Source organism: Lissotriton helveticus, chromosome 2_1 (genome assembly GCF_964261635.1).
Source record: "Lissotriton helveticus chromosome 2_1, aLisHel1.1, whole genome shotgun sequence".
Classification (NCBI taxonomy): Eukaryota; Metazoa; Chordata; class Amphibia; order Caudata; family Salamandridae; genus Lissotriton; species Lissotriton helveticus.
The window spans coordinates 45,785,286-45,804,432 of NC_136059.1; the positions used below are offsets into that span (position 1 = coordinate 45,785,286).

At 47.2% G+C, this 19,147-nt stretch overlaps 1 protein-coding gene across 1 annotated transcript in view; it reads right to left on the minus strand.

Moving 5' to 3' along the window:
• Window positions 1-12,947: 12,947 nt before the first annotated feature.
• Window positions 12,948-19,147, minus strand: part of LOC144817693 (long-chain-fatty-acid--CoA ligase ACSBG2-like) — a 383,515-nt gene continuing 377,315 nt past the window's right edge. The window contains exon 14 of the mRNA XM_078674441.1: window positions 12,948-14,059. Coding sequence (XP_078530567.1) covers window positions 13,965-14,059 — 95 coding nt within the window. The 3' untranslated portion in view covers window positions 12,948-13,964. The remainder of the gene's footprint in view (window positions 14,060-19,147) is intronic.

The following is a 19,147-nucleotide window of genomic DNA, read 5'->3' on the forward strand; positions in this document are numbered from 1 at the left end:
AAAAGTATTTTCCTTGGATAGCCAAAAAAGTTGCACATCCACAGAGGACTTTACGGTTTTTATATTCAGTCCAGCACCACAGAGACTGCATATCAACGTGTTTCCTAATTTACGACCTTAATCACCGAAAGTTTGCTACTATAGCATTTCCACCCTTTTTTTGTATATCATTTCAACACTTAAGGCAGGCTGTGACTCCTGCCTTAATGACCTTAGATAAACCAAGCAGACTTTCATATATATTTTCTATCACAAATACATGCATTTCACTCTAATCTTTTTCTCTTTATACATGATCTAATTACATTAAATCCATAAAAATATTCAATCCATTATGTGTGATCGCTCCAATGGTTGCTGTACTCTAAGCATATATCAACAAATCATTGTAATACTACTCAAAGAGCTCACAAATATCTCAAACACAATCAAACTCTGGTGAGCATACTTTCTATACATCTTCTAATACTTTGCACAGTAGATATGTAGTAGCAACAATATAGAAAGTCTACATTTTGTGAGATAAATTCTCTCCTGCCATACATTATATGGATTTTACTAGTCCTTGACTATGTAGCGGAACAAGGCCGAAGGATGAGTTCAGTTATAAAGTCAAAAAGAATTCTAAGAATCCTGAAAACCTGGATTTGCAGAACCTGTGGGTGCGTCTAGAATTCATAGATTAAGTAAAAGCTTTGTAAATCCTGTGACAAAACTATTTTGGTTCTCAGGGTAGGCTCACCGTGCCCTTAATTCCCTTTTTGTATTTACTTTTCCTAACATTGTTCCCAGTGCACCGTATTCATTAGTGGGGGCGGCAACAGAAATTTTTCTGTAGCGGTCAGCCTATCAGTGCACAGTGGATAAGAGAATCCCCAATGGATGAAGGGTGAAAAACTCAAAGGTCCAATGATGTGCCTTAATTTTTTAAGTGGATTCACAAATACTTTGTGGATATGCTACTCTGCAAATTAATAGTGAATAGTAATGGACTGTGAGGAAATTAGTACATTCAAATTTGAGTTGTCAGTTGGCATTCACTGGATGGGCAGACTTATTTATCACCTGTCAGGTGGCAAGAAAACTTTAGTCGTCAACTTGTAGAATGCATTGCTCCTCTCATTCTGTCCTCCATCAACTTTCTTTCACTAGGTGACATCAACTTGCATTGGGAAGATGATGCTAACCCTGAACTTACCCAACTTCTTAATGATGTGGAGATGCTTGGCCTATGGCAGTGCGTGGCTGGCCCACTCACGATGCTGGCCATACTCTGGAATTAATCTTTACTTGCTATACACATCTAGAAGTAGGAAAGCTGATCCCTGTTATCCCGACAGATCACTGCTCAACTAAATGGCAGATTGCCAGGTCAGACATGCTAAATCTTAATATCAAAGTAGTGAAAAATACACACAGAGCCTGGGACAATTTCTCGTCTGAGGCTTTTTTCTAAATTATTTGCCCCGGTTGTAGGAGAGGGGCTGAACTGTGGGACTCTCCAGTGTGCTAATAAGCTTCCAGACCCTCCTGTTCATGCATATTCTAACTTCCAGCCATTAGGACTTTATTTGGAAATGGCCATCCATTCCCAATCCATGCCGGGTTTTATGGAAGCCAGCCTGCTCATGCTTGCAGCTAGTCTGCTGTTGCTTGAAAACCCCTTTACCTATAATCCCCTGCTCACTGCTTTGTCTCCACCCCTGCAGGCAAAGGATGGGCGGAGGAATTCAACTCACCTGTGGATGGCTGCTGCCAGCCTGCTCACACCTAATTCATGTGATTACTGTGTGCTCAATTAAGCCCCAGCTCCCTTTAGTCCAGGGTTGGTCATTGTAGCTGTGTACCGGTGAGACCGACCCTTGTTTCTAGTGGTTCCTGAGCTATTGATATCCATGTTTCCAGTGTTTCCTGAGCTTTAGTTATTCCTTGTTCCTTAGCTGCAGCAGTTTCCCTTGTTCCTGAACTAGCACTGCCTGCAGTGCTACCTTGACTCCTGAGCCTTAGCATTCCTTGTTGCTGAGCTGCAGCAGTTTCCCATGTTCCTGAGCTAGTTCTGCCTGCAGTGCTCCCTTGACTCATGAGCCTTGGTGTTTCTTGTTCCTGAGCTGCAGCAGTTTCCCTTGTTCCTGAGCTAGCACTACCTGCAATGCTACATTGACACCTGAGCCTTAGCATTCCTTGTTCCTGAGCTGTAGCAGCTTCCCTTGTTCCTGAACTAGCACTGCCTGCAGTGCTACCTGGACTCCTGAGCATTAGCATTCCTTGTTTATGAGCTGCAGAACTTTACCTTGTTCCTGAACTAACACTGACTCCTGAGCCTTAGCATTCCTGGTTCCTGAATTGCAGCAGTTTCCCTTGTGGCAGAACTAGCAATGCCTGCAGTGCTACCATGCTCGATTCCTGAGCCTTAGCATTCCTTGTTCCTGAGCTGCAGAGGTTTACCTTGTTCCTGAACTAGCACTGACTCCTGAGCCTTAGCATTATTTGTTCCTGAGCTGCAGCAGTTTCCCTTGTTCCTGAACTAGCACTGCATGCAGTGCTACCTTGCTTGATTCCTGAGCCTTACAATCAATCAATCAATCAATCAGGTCATTTGTAGAGCGCACTACTCACCCGTAGGGTCTCAAGGCGCTGGGAGGGGGGGGGTGCCGCTACTGCTCGAACAGCCAGGTCTTGAGCTTCTTCCTGAAGGAGAGGTGGTCTTGGGTCAGGCGCAGCTCGGTCGGAAGTGAGTTCCAGGTCTTGGCGGCCAGGTAGGAGAAGGATCTTCCTCCTGTTGTCGCTCTTCGGATGCGGGGGACGGCGGCGAGGGCGTGGTTGGTTGATCTGAGGAGGCGCTTGGGAGTGTAGAAGTTGATCCGGTTGTTGAGGTAGCTCGGGCCTTGGTCGTGTAGGGCTTTGTGCGCGTGGGTGAGGAGCCGGAAGGTGATTCTCTTGTTGACCGGGAGCCAGTGCAGATCTCTCAGGTGTCCGGAGATGTGGCTGCGTCGGGGGATGTCGAGGATGAGTCTCGCCGAGGCGTTCTGGATCCGCTGGAGTCTCTTCTGGAGTTTGGCGGTGGTTCCGGCGTAGAGGGCGTTGCCGTAGTCCAGTCGGCTGGTGACGAGGGCTTGGGTGACCGTCTTCCTCGTCTCGGTGGGGATCCACCGGAAGATCTTACGTAGCATGCGCAGGATGTTGAAGCATGACGAGGAGACGGCGTTGACTTGTCTGGTCATGGCGAGGGAGGAGTCCAGGATGAAGCCCAGGTTGCGTGCGTGGTCCGTCGGTTTGGGTGCGGTGCCCAGGGCGGGGGGCCACCAGGAGTCATCCCAGGCGGAGGGCGTGGAGCCCAGGATGAGGACCTCCGTCTTGTCTGAGTTCAGTTTCAGGCGGCTGGTCGTCATCCATTCGGCTACGTCTCTCATCCCTTCGTGCAGGTTGGCTCTGGCGGTGGCGGGGTCGTTGGTCAGGGAGAGGATCAGCTGGGTGTCGTCGGCGTAGGAGATGATGTTCAGGTTGTGTTGGCGTGCGATGGCCGCGAGGGGGCTCATGTAGACGTTGAAGAGGGTTGGGCTCAGCGAGGATCCTTGGGGTACGCCGCAGATGACTTTGGTGGCCTCTGACTTGTACGGTGGTAGGCGGACTCTTTGTGTTCTTCCGTCGAGGAAGGAGGTGATCCATTCCAGTGCCTTCTCCTGGATTCCGATGTTGCTGAGGCGCTGTACTAGGGTGCGGTGGCAGACAGTGTCGAAAGCCGCGGAGAGGTCCAGGAGGATGAGGGCCGCTGTTTCTCCGTTGTCCATCAGAGTTCGAAGGTCGTCGGTGGCGGCGATGAGGGCGGTCTCGGTGCTGTGGTTTGCTCGGAAGCCGGACTGTGAGGGGTCGAGGGATCCATTCATCTCGAGGAAGGCGGCCAGCTGTTTGTTGACGGTCTTCTCGATGACTTTGGCCGGGAACGGGAGGAGCGAGATGGGACGGTAGTTCTTGAGGTCGGTGGGGTCTGCTGTGGGTTTCTTGAGGAGAGCGCTGAGTTCGGCGTGCTTCCAGCTCTCAGGGAAGGTGGCGGAGTCGAAGGAGGTGTTGATGATGTCCCGCAGGTGGGGTGCGAGGACAGCGTCGGCCTTGTTGAAGACGTGGTGAGGGCAGGGGTCAGTCGGAGATCCGGAATGGATGGAGTTCATGGTGCGGATGGTGTCTTCGGTGCTGATCGGGGTCCAGGTGCGGAGGGTGGTGGATGGTGGCGTCGTTGCGGTTGTGGCTTGCGTTGGTTGGTTGTTGAAGCTGTTGTGTATGTCCGTGATCTTGTTGTGGAAGTAGGACGCGAGGGAGTTGCAGAGGTCTTGCGACGGTGTGATGTCGTTGTTTCCGGCGTTGGGGTTGGAGAGCTCTTTCACGATGTTGAAGAGTTCCTTGCAGTTGTGTGCGTTGTTGTCCAGCCGGTCCTTGTATGCATTTTTCTTGGTGGCGCGGATCAGTTGGTGGTGTTTCCGGGTGGCGAGCTTGAGGGTGGTCATGTTGTCCGTCGTTGGTTCCCTTCTCCAGGCTTTCTCGAGGGCTCGACAGTTCTTCTTGGAGCACTTGAGTTCGTCGGTGAACCATGGTGTTTTTCTGCTGCAGGATCTGCTGGGCGGGGTCCTTAGAGGGGCGAGTTCGTCCGCGCAGTTGCTGATCCACTTCGTGAGGTTGTCGGCGGCCTGGCTGGGGTTCGCTGAGTTGGCGGGAGGGTGCTGGCTCAGGGAGGCGGTGAGCTGGTCGGCTGTGATCTTGTTCCAGCTTCTTCGAGCAACCTGTTGCTGGAGGTGGTGGATCGTCGCTCTTCTGAAGGTGAAGTGGACGCAGCTGTGGTCCGTCCAGTGGAGTCCTGTTGCGTGGCTGAAGGTGACGTCTTTGCTGGATGAGAAGACGGCGTCGAGTGTGTGTCCGGCGAGGTGGGTGGGGGTGGTCACCAGTTGCTTGAGTCCGAGGTTGTCGAGGTTGTCGAGCAGGGTGATGGTGTTGCGGTCGTTGTTGTTCTCCAGGTGGAAGTTGAGGTCCCCCAGGAGGATGTAGTCGGCGGAGGGGAGAGCGTGCGGGCTGACGAAGTCGGCGATGTCCTCGCTGAATCGTGTGCGCGGTCCCGGGGGTCGGTAGATCAGGGTGCCTCTGAGGGTGGTCTTTGGGTTGGTGTGGATCTGGAAGTGCAGGTGTTCAGCGGTGGTGAGGGTGTCGTCGGTGTTGGTCGTGATGCGGATGGTGTCTCTGTGGATGATGGCGATTCCTCCTCCGGTCTGGTTGTCGCGGTCCATTCCTTGTCCTGAGCTGCAGCAGTTTCCCTTGCTCCTGAACTAGCACTGTCTGCAGTGATACATTGGCTCCTGAGTTTTTGCTCAATCCTAGTTCGAGCTCCAGCACCACCTTCAGTGCTACTTTGTTTTCTTGATTACTGAACCAGAACTATTCTAGTATACCATTGTAGCCTCCCCTTCTGTATATCCTTTTCCAGTCCCTGCTTTTCTTCCCATTGTTTGGGTTTCAGTTCCTAGTTTTCTGTCTTTCTATTCCTGATGTCTTGCTTCTATTACCTTGTATGTTTGTTACTTGTTTTCTGCCAAGTTTTCCCTATGATTTCCTTCCTTTCCTGTTAAGCACTCCTCCTTGCTAGCTCCTTGTCTATGTGCTTGTATTTAGTTCTACCCCCTTGCTGTTACTGCCTTGCATGTTCCTGTTTGATCGCCAGGATCCGTGGGCACAGCTGACAACCTAGGTGGTGTTTCTTGTTCACTGTGAGTATTGTTTTTGAGTTACATTTATAACATCACCATAGGTATAAGCTCCACAGACCCTGCCTTTACATGCATATCCTATATGTTATGTTATGTTACTGGGCACTTGTCATGCGCACGGCTACTCTTTGGAGTGTCCCAGCGCTGAAAAAGAGAACCAGTGACAGAGCAATCCAGGCACCCACATGACAGCTGCTTTACTGTGAGAAAAGCCAGGATTTTAAACCTCGCCTAAAGCTGAGGAGATCCTGAGCCTGTCGTAAGGATGGTGGCAGGCTGTTCAAAAGCTGAGAGGCTACCACCTGAAAGGAATGACCACCCAGGCGGAAGTGAGAGAACCTTGGAGTAGTCGAAAGCTGCTGGGTGGAAGACCTCAAAATTCCAGATGGAGCATAGCGCTGGATTCTGTTTCTCAGGTGCGAGGCCCCTATATTGTGGAAGGCCTTATAACCCAGTACCAAGGCTTTTAAGTTTGTCCTCTTGCGCACCGGAAGCCAGGGCAAGGACTTCAAGTGAGGGGTCATGCGTGTCGTGAGGCCCACCATAAGCATGGCTCCTGCCGCAGCGTTTTGCATCACCTGTAATCGTCCAAGAAGATAATTAGGGAGGCCTAAGTACACAACATTAACATAATCGAGGCAGGATATAATCAATGTTTGGACTACTGTTTTCCTATGTGGAACCGGGAGTAGTGGAATACAGTACCTCAACATTTTCAGTAGGCCAAAACATGTGCCGGTCACTGCCTGGACCTGGGACTTCATGGACATGTCCGCGTCCATTTTCACCCCGAGGTTTTTAATGGTGGTAGCTGGATTTGCAGGGGGAAACATATTCTGTGGCCACCATTTGCGCAACTCCTCACCTGGGTTGTGTCCCCCCAAAATTATTTCAGACTTTTCAGAATTGCACAACAATTGGTTCTGTTTAGACCAGGCGAACAGGCAGATGTTTATCTCACTTCCATTTAGGGCCATATCCTTTTCGCAGGTAAACAGTAGCTGCGTATCATCAGGGTAAGATATTACTTTTGCGCCGTATTATTCTGCCAGAAGCGCCGGGGGGGCCATAAATACATTAAACAAAGTGGGGCTTAAGATAGACCCCTGTGGAACACCTACATTCAGCGGGAAAATAGGGCCCAAAAAAGGGGAGACCAGACTGTTTGCTGGCGGCTTTCCAGGTAAGATGTGAACCACTGGAGGACCGTGCCACCAATGCCACAGTCCTGGAGTCTGTGCAAAAGAAGAGCATGGGGCACGGCATTGGAAGCTGCAATATCAACACGGCTTTGCGTCCTCTATCAAGTATAGTTTTAAGAGATTCAGAGACTTCCAGTTGGGCTCTTTCTGTACTAAAATCGGCTCTGAACCCTGACTGGCTAGGATGCAGTACGTGATTGGCCTCAACAAAATCAGCGAAGACTCTGTTTACATGTTTCTCCAGAACCATGGAGAAACAAGGCAACAACGAAATTGGCCTGTATTTGCTGGCTACAGAAGGGTCGGCTGAAGATTTCTTTAAAAGCGCTAGGATTTTCCCGTGTTCCCAGCGGTCAAGTATCAAACCCTCTGACAGAGAGAGGTTCAGAACCCGGTTAATGGCTGGGTTGATCACTGCTGCAATAGATGCCATTATTTCCGCAGGGCAGGGGTCTGCGGGGGAGCCTGATTTCAGCGTTTTCATTATCTTCAGCGAGTCGGCCAACGGGATGGGAGGGAATTGAATGAGAGTCCCTCCAGCGTTGGATAAGACGGGGGGACAAGCCTGTGTTGCCTTCTGTGGCAGGGGGAGATTCCCCAAGCAAAGCTTGGATGGTTGTAATTTATTTATAAAAATATTGTGCAATAAGATTCGTCCATTCATTTCTAGGGGTAAAAAGGCTGTAGTGGCATAGGGGGAGGAGAAATCTTTAACAATTTTGAAGAGTTCTTACTGCTATTCACTGCTTTCTCGATTTTTGAGGACAAAACATTTTTTTCTTCCTCGCGAACTTTGGCGTAATGGGCTTTTAATGCCAATTTAAATGCCTTTTTATCTGAGGGGTTAAAATTCTTCCTCCAAACTCTCTCAAGACGTTTGCAGGTACTTCTGCTTTTCCTGAGGATCTCAGTAAACCATGGGGCCGAGGCTCTACAGCAATTAGCTGCTCGGGTCTTAGGGGGGACGAGTTCATTAGTGCGTATCTAGAGCCATTTTTCTAGTGAGAGTACGTCGCTCTCTAGGTGGCCACTAAAAGAGATAGGGTGTATCTTGAGTGCTTTTTGCTAATGCCTCTGAAGTCAGCTGATTGAAAGGCCTGAAACTCGTGGCACGTGGTTTACATCGAGATTGAGGCTGAGTGATTCTTTGCATAATCTAAAAGTAAGTAGGAACTGGTCTGACCAGATAATAGGAGAGGGTGGATCCATTTCAATCCTATCCGTTGAGAAAATCTGGTCTAGGATGTGGCCCCTTTCATGTGTTGGGGAGAGAACATAGGGGGTCAAATTTAGGATACTTAGGGATTCATACAGTTTCAAGGACTAAGGGTCATCCATATGGATGTTAAAATCCCTAAGTACCAGACAGTGCTTGTATTTTGCAACAGTAAGCGAAATGTCATTGCATAGTGACTCCACGCCTGCAATTGACTGATGGGCAGATACCGACAGCAGAAAGCTGACACTCTCGGCTCCTTCTAACTCTATAGTGGGTAGTAATATGCAAGAGAAAGTGTTTTTATAAATAATAGCCACTCCCCCACCCCGACCTCCAGGCCTATCCTTTCTAATTATAAGATGGTCGGGGGGATTGCATTCGCAATAGTAGTGTCGGAGCCTTCATTTAACCATGTCTCTGTCAGAAACATGACATCAGGTTTGTGGTCATTAAGGAGGTCAAAGATATTGAACTCATACTTTTTCATAGAGCATTTGTTCAGGAGTGTTGCCTTTAGATCGCTTGCAGGCTTGAGTTCCAGAGCGGAGATTCGAGTTTGGCCAAAGACCCTGACCTCACCATACATCCTACGTCTGGGGAGAGGAGAGCCGCCCACTTGCAGTCAATACATCTGAGACCATTCATGTCAACAACAAAAGAGAAGTGGGAGCGGCAGCTCGCACACTTACCTATTGCAATCAGACTTTCTTTGCTGTAACACAGTCGATTATCACTTGGGTACAGGTTCCCTGATGTGAAAACAGCAGCGTTCCGGTTGACGGGCGCCTCCGGGATGCTGATGGGCGTAGACGGGCTTGCCTTAGGCGCACCTTTGGCAAGCTAGTTGTGCACTTCCGCTGCGCACTTGCACAGCGTCCCGTTTTAAAGGCCCCAGGGTTAACAACTAGACCGCGCCTTGAGAACAAAATGGCTGGTTCTCCCATTTCAGACCCGATTCCTCCCTCTCAGGGTTCGATTCCCACCACACATCAAATTCAAATACAGTGAGGTTGGTATATGGGTATTTGCAGCGGGTATTTGTAACAATTGTGAGTGAGGAACTTATGGAGCTTCAGTCTTATCCTGGGGAGCTCCTGAGTGCTTTACCCCACACTCCCTTCATTGTTAATGTTGTTTCATATATATGTTTGCGCATTCGTCCTGGGTGTAGTTATTCTGAATGCTAAATTGCCTCATGAGTGCCTAATTGCCTCATGAGTGCCTGTCCTTTCTGAGTCTTTGCCATCTTGTTCCTTTGTGCATGCTTCCCCTTTGGACCCCATTTCTCTTCTGACTTCCTATGTGATCCTGAGCAGCACAGTACTCCTCATTCTGCTTACATTTTCTACATAGTTGCCAGTCTTTGCCCATGTCCATGACTGTGTCCCAGACAGTCCCTAACTACTTATCGTCATGTTCTCACAGTTAAGTTTGTGTAAATTGCCCCAATTAAGCAGGTCAAGTCCATTGTCAACAGACCCCACGCCCCATGTTTTTTCAATGGAATTTCACACAATGAAATCGGCTTGTAAACATTGGGAAAGACTTTGGTGACATTGTAAACCGTTAGAGGATGGAGCAACCTATATATCAGCTCTTATGAGCTACCACACACTCCTCAGGAAGACCAGGGGAATGTTAATTTCAAACAAAATTGAGAATGACAGCAATTCATCAAAAGAGCTCTATAGAGTGCGCAAAGACTTCCCTCACGCCTGTTCACTGAGCACTATGGGCTCTCAGCACCTCTGTTATTCTTTCCCGGATTTCTTTGAAAAAAAAAGTGATCAATAAAAAGTTTTCCACCAATCAAAATCACTCTTACCTAATAGAGTGGGTGCTGTCTTCATCTAAATCCAAGCCCCTCCTAGTCAAGTTCAAACCTTGTACATTAGATCAATTAATCGGGCGTTTGACAAAATCTAAACCCAGTTCCCCAGCCGACGGATGTCCTCCTAGAGTTACCACTAATCTCGCTCCTCTCCTTGCGCCTACCATTCCCTCCCTGTTCAACCTTTCCTTCGACATGGCCAAAATCCCACTAGCCTGTCAAGCAGCATTGTTCTGCCCACTAATAAAAAAAATGAACGCAGATCCTAACAATCTGGCTTACTATCACCCTATTTCTCTTCCCACACTGCTGGGAAAAAGTTTGGAAAGTCTAGCTAACAAACAGTTCATGGTTCTTCTTAAGGATTATAAAATTCTCGATTCCTTCCAGTCGAGATTTAGAGCCTGCCACAGTTCAGAAACAGAGCTAATGGCAGTTCCTGAAACTATCCGCCTCTCTTTAGGTGCTGGCTCACCTGCCATGCTTGTACTGCTAGATCTGTCAACAGCCTTTGACACCGTCTCACATGCAGTTTTGTTGCAAAGACTACATGAGATCGGTGTTGGGGACAAAGATCTTTGTTGGCTTGCAGATGATCATGTCGGGCCCATTTAAGTCCCATCCTATTTCCATCAATAAAGGGGTGTCTCAGGGCTCATTTGCCCAAATTGTCAAGTCCTGCAGCTTTGATGTTATCTCATATGCAGATGACACCCAGCTGATCGTCTCATTCGGACCAGACTATGACAGAGTTAAGCTCTGTTTTATGGACTGTATGAGAGGGATCACGATCTGGATGTCGGAGAACTGTCTGCAACTAAATAGTGACAAGAGAAATGCTACTGTTTGCAAAGCCCAGGATCTGTGGTCTCCTCAGTGATGGCCTTCTGAACATGAGGCAGCACCTTCCCCAAGCCGACCGAGAATAATTTGGGAGTCAGGATAGCTCTGGAATTTTCCATGAAGGATCATGTTTCTGTAACCTGTGGTGCTTGTTTTTCCACCAGGCAGATACAGTGGAAAGTCTTCCCCTAGTTACCATCTGCTGCAAGGAAGAACTTAGGGGCATATTATCAAGGACCGGTGTTAAAATTATCGCTGTTTTATCGGCAGGAAACTGCCCATAAAATGACGATAATGGGTTCGAAAATACACCCTTGTTAATTCCCACAGAAGCCCATGTTATTATTATTATTATTATTATTATATTTAAATTTATAAAGTGCTCAGCTACCTGTAGGTTTCTCGGCGCTAAAAACCAAAATGAGAGGGGGGAGGTCAGAAGGAAGGCTGTTATAAGGTTTTTTTTACCTGTCTGCGAAATTTAAGATAGCAGGGCTCAGTTCGCAACAGGAGAGGAAGGGAATTCCAGATAGAGGGGTCCAGCCAGGCGAAGGAGAGGAGTTCTGATGTTAACATGGGCTTCTATGGGAATTAACAAGGGCGTATTATCAAGCCCTTTATCGCCGTTTTATCGGCAGTTTCCAGCCGATAAAACGGCGATAATTTTAACACCGGTCTTTGATAATATGCCGGATGTATGACATAACAACGCATACTTTACAACGCATGCTTTTACAACTCAAGTATTACAACGCAAACCTTTACAACGCATAGCGCTTAGGGGTGCTGGATAATGAATAGTTTAATTTACTATTCCAACTCCACTCCCCGTGGACACTAGGGAAGGTGTTGGATAGTAAATTAAATCTATTCCCTATCCTAGAGCGCCCCCCAGCGCTATGCACTGTAATGGTTTTCGTTGTAAAACCTGGGTTGTAATAGCACTGCGTGGTAAAAGTTGCGTTGTAAAGGATGTTTCCCAATATGCCCCTTGGTCCTGGCCTTGATGATAATCTGACCCGATTATGGCATTGCCTTGCTTATGACCTGACCAAACTCCAGGTAGCGCAGAACACAGCCGCTCGCCTGGTCTGCAATCTGCCTACATGCTCTCCACCTGTGCCTGCCTTAGATCCTTGCACTGGCTTCTGGTCAGAAAGCGGATAATTTTCAAGACCTGCTGCCTTACTCATAAGGTGCTGATGGGTAGAGCCCCCTCATTTCTAAAGGACCTACTGAGTTATTACTGTCCCGCACGAATGCTCAGATCTAGTGGGAAGGCATTCTTGAATGTTCCCCGCCCCAGTGCCACTAGTCTGGGCAATAGAGCTTTTTTCCTTTCTCGCCCCTTCGGCCTGGAACAAACTTCCATATCATCTGCACTGCTGCTCATACTTTACTAACTTTAAAAAACCTTTGTAGGCTTGGCTGTACTAACTGTTGTGGTGATGTATGTGCTGGCCCAGCACCGAGATATACCTTCGGGTGTGATTCGTCGTGATCTACCAAGTGGAAAATATCTTAACAAAATTACATAACAATACTAATTTCTCCAAAACTACTGAACGGATTTACCCCAAGCAAAGGCACTTCCTTGAGTAAGGCTGTACCTAAGTTTGGTGTAATTGCACTCAGTGTTTTTTCTATATAAAGGAGCAAAGAATCTATGGGGTTAAATGGGAAATGTCACTTTAGGGACCGTCTGCCTCTGTTTTCTGGCCCGCTCTTGTGGGAATCGCAAGAAACTTACCATGAAGAACATAAAGTTGATTAACTTTTCTCTGGAAAGATTTATGCAGATTCATTGAACAGCAACAACTTTGGTAGCAATGCCTTTACAATGGAAAACCTGTACTAACCATAACAATGCAGGGGTTATTGTTGCAGCAACACAGTACATTTGGCTGTTGGCAGTAAACACTCCTACAAAATTATAATGAAAGAAAAGCAGGTAATTGTGCCCCAGTGCAAACTACTGTTGCAACGTACAGTCGGACACTGCTCTTTTAAGAAATTTTGAAGCCTACACTATCCCATGATACCCAGCAGGGAGTAGGGCAGCTCTGTTTCTTCAACTGCACAAAAATGGTCTCAACCAGTTTGGGCTGCATCCAAATATTTATTTCAGATAGAATACATTTTCACTATTGTCTTTTGACCTTTTAACATACTTTTTCTGGAAAGAAAGATTTGTCCCTGGCGTTGCCTGAAATTGCTTTCATTTCCTGGTTTAACCCTCCATGCCAGCACTGTTTGCCAAATAAGGATAAGAGCTGCCTGTACTGTGTATGTTCACTGAGTAAGTGTCTCTAGTATAGCAGCGCTCACTGCTCTCTGCTGAAGGACTTCTAGGTCACTGAATACATAATGGCTGCCTGAGACCCCATTCCTTTGCATGCAACATGATGACACTTGTGGTGATGCCCTATTGAGTCACTGGAGTTGCCACAGTGAACTTTGTTGAAGGTTACCAGAGGAAGATTTCACTCCAGGAAACAGTTTATGCACCTTTATACATAGGGGCGGTGAAGATGTTCACCTGGTTTACTGCAAACCCTGTAGGGATTACAGGTCCCCTAAATGTGTATATTTGATGCATGATTACATCCCAATAAAGTAATACTTGGTAATATTTTCTAAGTATTTTACTTCTGTGGATCAGAACCACACTACTTAGGGGGGGAGAGGTGGAGTGTCAAGTGTCAAGTGGTTTCAGCCTGGTGGTTGGCTTTTATGAGGAATGAGGCAAAAGCATTCATGTGCTTCAAACTAACGGGTGGAGGGGGAGTAGGGAAAGGTGTAAAAGGAAAAATGACAGAAAAGGTTTAAACATGTATGCAATGTAGTTTGAACATTCAAAGAATTCACTGCAATTAAGTAGCTCATGAACCTGAGGTAAAAAGTAGAAGATACCATTCGAGTGGGTGACTTCCGAAAGACACTCTCTTATGCCCAAAATATACTCTCAAAGACATGCTGAAATCAAACTTGCTTTGGCAGCACCAGATAAGACTCCTGAAAGCAAAATAAATCAGCCAATCTATCCTAGAAGCCTGAGGAGCCCAAGCATCTTCTCAGTTCCACCACAGTCTTCACTTGATATGGCAAATGTCCTTTGTCCATTATTTCTCAGGATGGGGCGACGCCTTATACATCTCATCAATGACCCCCTCATACTTCTTTAAGATGACATGTCGGTTCAGTTTCAATGTAGGACCTGTGGGATGGAGGAACAAAGGAGGACAGTCCATGAAGAAGGGGTAGACAACTCATCAATGTAAGTCAAAAAATATCATTGTGACATATGATAAATCTACTTCCTTCAAGTCTTTGTCTTAATCTAAGCATGACTGCTAACCTAGATATCAAAGAGTATTTCCTGTCGAGTAAGAGAGCTCTTTAAATGGTTCGCGATCTACTACCTGCTAATCATTGACTATCTACGGTAGCTATTTCTGGGCTTCTAATGCTTTTATCAGGCTTTCAGCAGTCTATTATCCGGGCTTTTTGTGTCACAACTGGACACCCTATTAGGGGTATTGAACCCTGGTTTTCCCAAAGCCAAGTGAAGAGCAGAACTTTCTGTGGTCACTACCACATTAACACCACTCGTATTCAATCACTCAATACCCTAATATCACAACCACTCTCCCTCCAGGGAGTTATACTCAATGCCTAAACAGTACACTCGAAAATACGTTAATAGTAGATGTGCAAAAACTTTTATTAAAAATATTTATTTTTTAAAAGTTCTTTATGATAGCATAAAACTTTTTTTTAAACACAAGAAATGACAAGAAATACATTTCATATACAACATAGAATCTCGCAAATAACAGAAAGCAGCGAAATAGTTATTGCTACCAATTACACAAAGAATGAGGGAAGGGAAAGACAATACGCTTTGTCATAAAAACCACTTTCGTGTGAAACAGTTATACAGACTAAATCCAGCCTATCCAGTTTTTCATTACATCTGTATAAAGATTGTTACTAGGTTTTCCTATAGAAGCTGGGACGTATTCCGATATCATGGTTTTGAGATCCGGTAAAACACGTAATGTTCAAATCCAAACCCCAACTGGTGTGGTTTCTGGCCCACTAGACGCTTTCATTACGCGAGCCTCGGGCATCCTGGAAAAAGAAATTGCAATGGTGGAAAAGCGTCTTTCCTTAGATCTAGTTAGTGGAAAACGCTCTTCTATAGGTAGATTGGCCAAGGTTCCTAGCCCCGTACCACCAGCTCACACACACGCAGCTTTTAATTGCATGCACCTAGACACCACGGAAGCTATTGTCCATATGGATAGCGAGGAACTTAATCCTCCTGATCACACCACACTTTTCCCCAAACATCCCCTGGATGACCCTGAAGTAACAGGAGAAAATGATACTCAGGATAGCTATTCGACTAATTTAAGTTTTGACTCGGCTGATTCAATCCCTGATATATCCAAAGCAGATTCTAATACACCAGTCCACACAGATTCTAAAGACATAAACAAGGGTTCTAGGAAAAGAAAACAAGACTCCAGTTACAAGGGAGGGAGAGAATGCAAGATGCCGAAATTAAAAGATCCCGTTGGTATTCGTAAACCAGGCACAGGGCACCCAAGTGGAACTCAATGCACAAATACACTGCCTAACACTCTATGCCCCTCCCTTGTTTCTCTAGGTTCCTCAAACCCCTGTCCAACATGTCTGAGCAGTGATGAATCCCTGCTGGCAAAGATGGAGGTCTTAATGAAAAACCTCCTATCACCTGTTTTGGAGAGGACTAGATTAATGTTATCGCAAATAAATTCTTTAGAGGCCGTAGTTAATGCGAACTCTGCAATACTATTGTCCTTATCGGACATAGATTCTGGTTTGGCCAAACATATCCATCCATCTCTGGCCCCAAAAACAATCTTGATTTCACCGAGCCTAGCTAATAACAATCATAATCCATCAGGACTAGCAACGGATAACCCTAGCTTAAATAAAGGGAGTGCCCATAAAAATTCTCCAAACAAGGTACTAAAGGCTGCTCCCCATCACCCTCAAAAGCCAAAGCCTACGAACAAAACACCCACTAGACAGCAACCAACTAAATTACCCGCTCAGGTAAAACCCAATCCCACCACTCAGAGTTTCCCACCCCACAGGCCCCGTATTAATCCCCAAAATGCCCCAAATCCCCTGGCAAGGAAGCATTCCAGACATCCCACGCCGCGGGTTGACATCCCCATAGAGGCAACACCTTATACTATGGTGCTGACTGGCGTTGCCCCATTGCCATCGGGTAACAGGGAGACCCATGAAGACCTACGAAATAAGGTTACTTTTTGGCTGAACAAAAATAGACCTTTGCCCCCATCTTCGCCAACAGAAATCTTATTTGTAAGGAGGGTCGACTGGGTGGGCCAGAGTCCTAAGGACTTGGAGGGTGATTGTATTTTAATATCGTTTAGGGACCCATGGGTGGTGGACACAATTTGCCGTGAAGCCAGGTTTGCCAGACAGGGGGACGTCCAAACCCTTGACCTTTCTTATTTCTATCCACAACGACAGGCTCTCTCCCAAAAAGCCCCGAGACAGGGACGATCCATTGTTATGAATAACCCCAGGACACTACACCTACCAATCTTTCCACCTTTATTCAACCGCTTTGGTCCCCTGTCCGATCTGGAGGCAATTGATTGACTCCGTAAACCACCCCAAACCTCGGAATCTGTAGATAAAGTCGACTCTGGGGAAGGGGGTAAGAGGCAGGGCCTGGTGCCTACTCAATTTACAGTCATGGTAGAGGAGGGGGAAAGGGTCCCACCTTCACCAGGGAAAAATTCACCACCTTCAAGGGAAGGGGGATCCTTTCTGCAGTTGGCTGATTATGGCCTCATGGGGGGGTCAGCAAATGGATTGAAAGCTGGGACGGGTCAGGATTCGCACGTAGTCCCTGCAGTGGTGGCCCCCTCTGCTGTTACATCAGAAACTCTGGCCATAGCGTCCTGGAACATTGCTGGGATTAAAAACCGCGTCCACTCTAGTGACTGGCTTGAGTTCATGGATAAATTTGATGTCATACTACTCCAGGAAACCTGGTCTGTGGACACAGTCTATAAGCAGGGCTATGTAAACTTTTATAAAGCAGCTACCCAAAGTGCTACTGGGAACACCAAAGGGCGAGCCTGCGGGGGGTTACTGATCTGGGTGCGACAATCCTTGGGCTATTGTCTCACGGAGATAAGTGTACCTAATCCGGACATCCTGATTGTTAGATTGCGAAGGAATGGTCACCAGGACCTGATATTGGTAAATATATACGCACGAGGCCTGCCAGGCGGACGTACGCCACCATTGTTGGGGGTACTAGAATCTGCTTTGGCAGCCCTCGATTGTTCCAATGTCATCTTGATTGCAGGGGACCTAAATTGCTGCTTTGAACCTCTACTAGACCCTGGGGATTGCTGGGGCTCTGCGGAGGACACAGTATGGGGTATACCTGAGCTGACGTCTGTAAAATCAGTACCCGCCACAGAGGCTGCGGTAAATTGGACGGCCTTTTGTCTTAACAGTGGCTTCAGGGCCTGTAATGGTCGAACTAAATCAGACCAGGGAGCCAGCTGTACTTTTGACAACGGGCTGAGAAGAAGCCGCATTGATTACATTCTACTAAAAGTAGCAGATTGGTCTCTGATGCTGGACATGGAGGTAATTCCCCGCCCTGAAAGTGACCACAATCCCCTGATTCTCCAATTAAAGGTGCCAGGGCTAGTAAGATTAGAGGAACCTGGTATCTCACAGACGGGGGAGGCCTACTTAACGAATGATAGGAAGAGGGTTAAATGGTCCAAAATTGAGGGGGACGACCTTCTGAGAAACAAGATTATTAGTGTGGCTAACAGTACTCTCAATGAAATGCTGACTCACGTTGACTTGGGGGACAAAACCAGAGCAGCTGATCATATTTTAAGTCTCCATAATCGTTGTTTCGAGGACCTAAAAATTCTCCTTTCACAACCTCTCCGACAGGGAAAAAACCTGGTACCTATTCGCCCTAGCAAATGGTATAATAAAAAATGCAGGGAAGCACATACAGCCTTAGTTAATGCTGTTAAGTCCCGGAATGCCGGGTTGGTGAGAGCCGCCAGGTCATCCTATAGGAAAGCACAAGGGGAGGCTAAAAGGGAGTGGGAGGATAAACACTGGTCCGACCTCCTGATAGCCTCCATGTCTAGCAATCCCATCAAATTTTGGGAGATAGTTAAGTGGGGGAAGGATGCGGATGGTCGTATCCCAACAAACCATGTACCCCCCAATGAATGGGTTACCTTTTATGCAACTCAGTTCCGTGCTGTTAACCCTACGCCATCCAGTACTTTTGAAAAGATTCCCTACCCTAACACTCTGAGCGAGACCATCACTTTTACAGAAGGCGAGGTCGAGCTTGCATTACACTGTACCACGCGAGGGAAAGCGCCAGGTATGGATCTTATACCCGCTGACCTCTTTAAAGCTAACCCTGCCCTGTGGGTACCATATATCGCCATGGTGGCAAATTCCATTGCTGCAGGTGCAGGCATACCTAAATCATGGAAGGGGGCGGAGATCCTGCCGATTTATAAAAAGGGCAATAGGTCTAGTCCGGGTAATTATCGCCCGATTAGCCTTATTGACTGTATACAAAAACTTATCGCTCGCATGGTCCTGGGTAGGGTCCAAGGATGGATTGAGATGGAGGACATCCTATCCCCAATGCAGGCGGGCTTCAGATCGGGAACCAGCACCATCGACCAGGTGTTCAGATTTTGTTTGATCTACTGGAAGGTGGTGCTGCTTGGCGGCGGTACCATCTTTGCTGCGTTCATCGATCTGAAGTCCGCATTCGATCTTGTACCGAGGGAGAAAATGTGGGGAGTCCTGAAGTCTCTAGGGATGCCAACGGAATTGCTTGATTTGATAATCAAAATGCATAAGGACAATTTTGCTAGGGTAAGATGGGGTGCCCAGGGCCAGGTGACAGAACTCTTCCCAGTCACCCGTGGTGTCCGCCAGGGCTGTGTTTTGGCCCCAACCCTTTTCCTTTTGTTTATTGACCAAGTTGTAAAATTCTTTCAATCGACCCCAACCGATGCTCCCATGCTGGCAGGACAGCGATTCCCAATGCTCATCTTTGCTGATGACACCTTACTCCTCTCCAGAACACGTAGCGGCCTACAGCGGGCTCTGGACCGCTTTGAGGAGTTCTGTGTCATCAGCGACCTTAAGGTGAACGTCGGGAAAACCAAATTTATGGTCTTAAGTAAGAACCGCACCGTCCGAA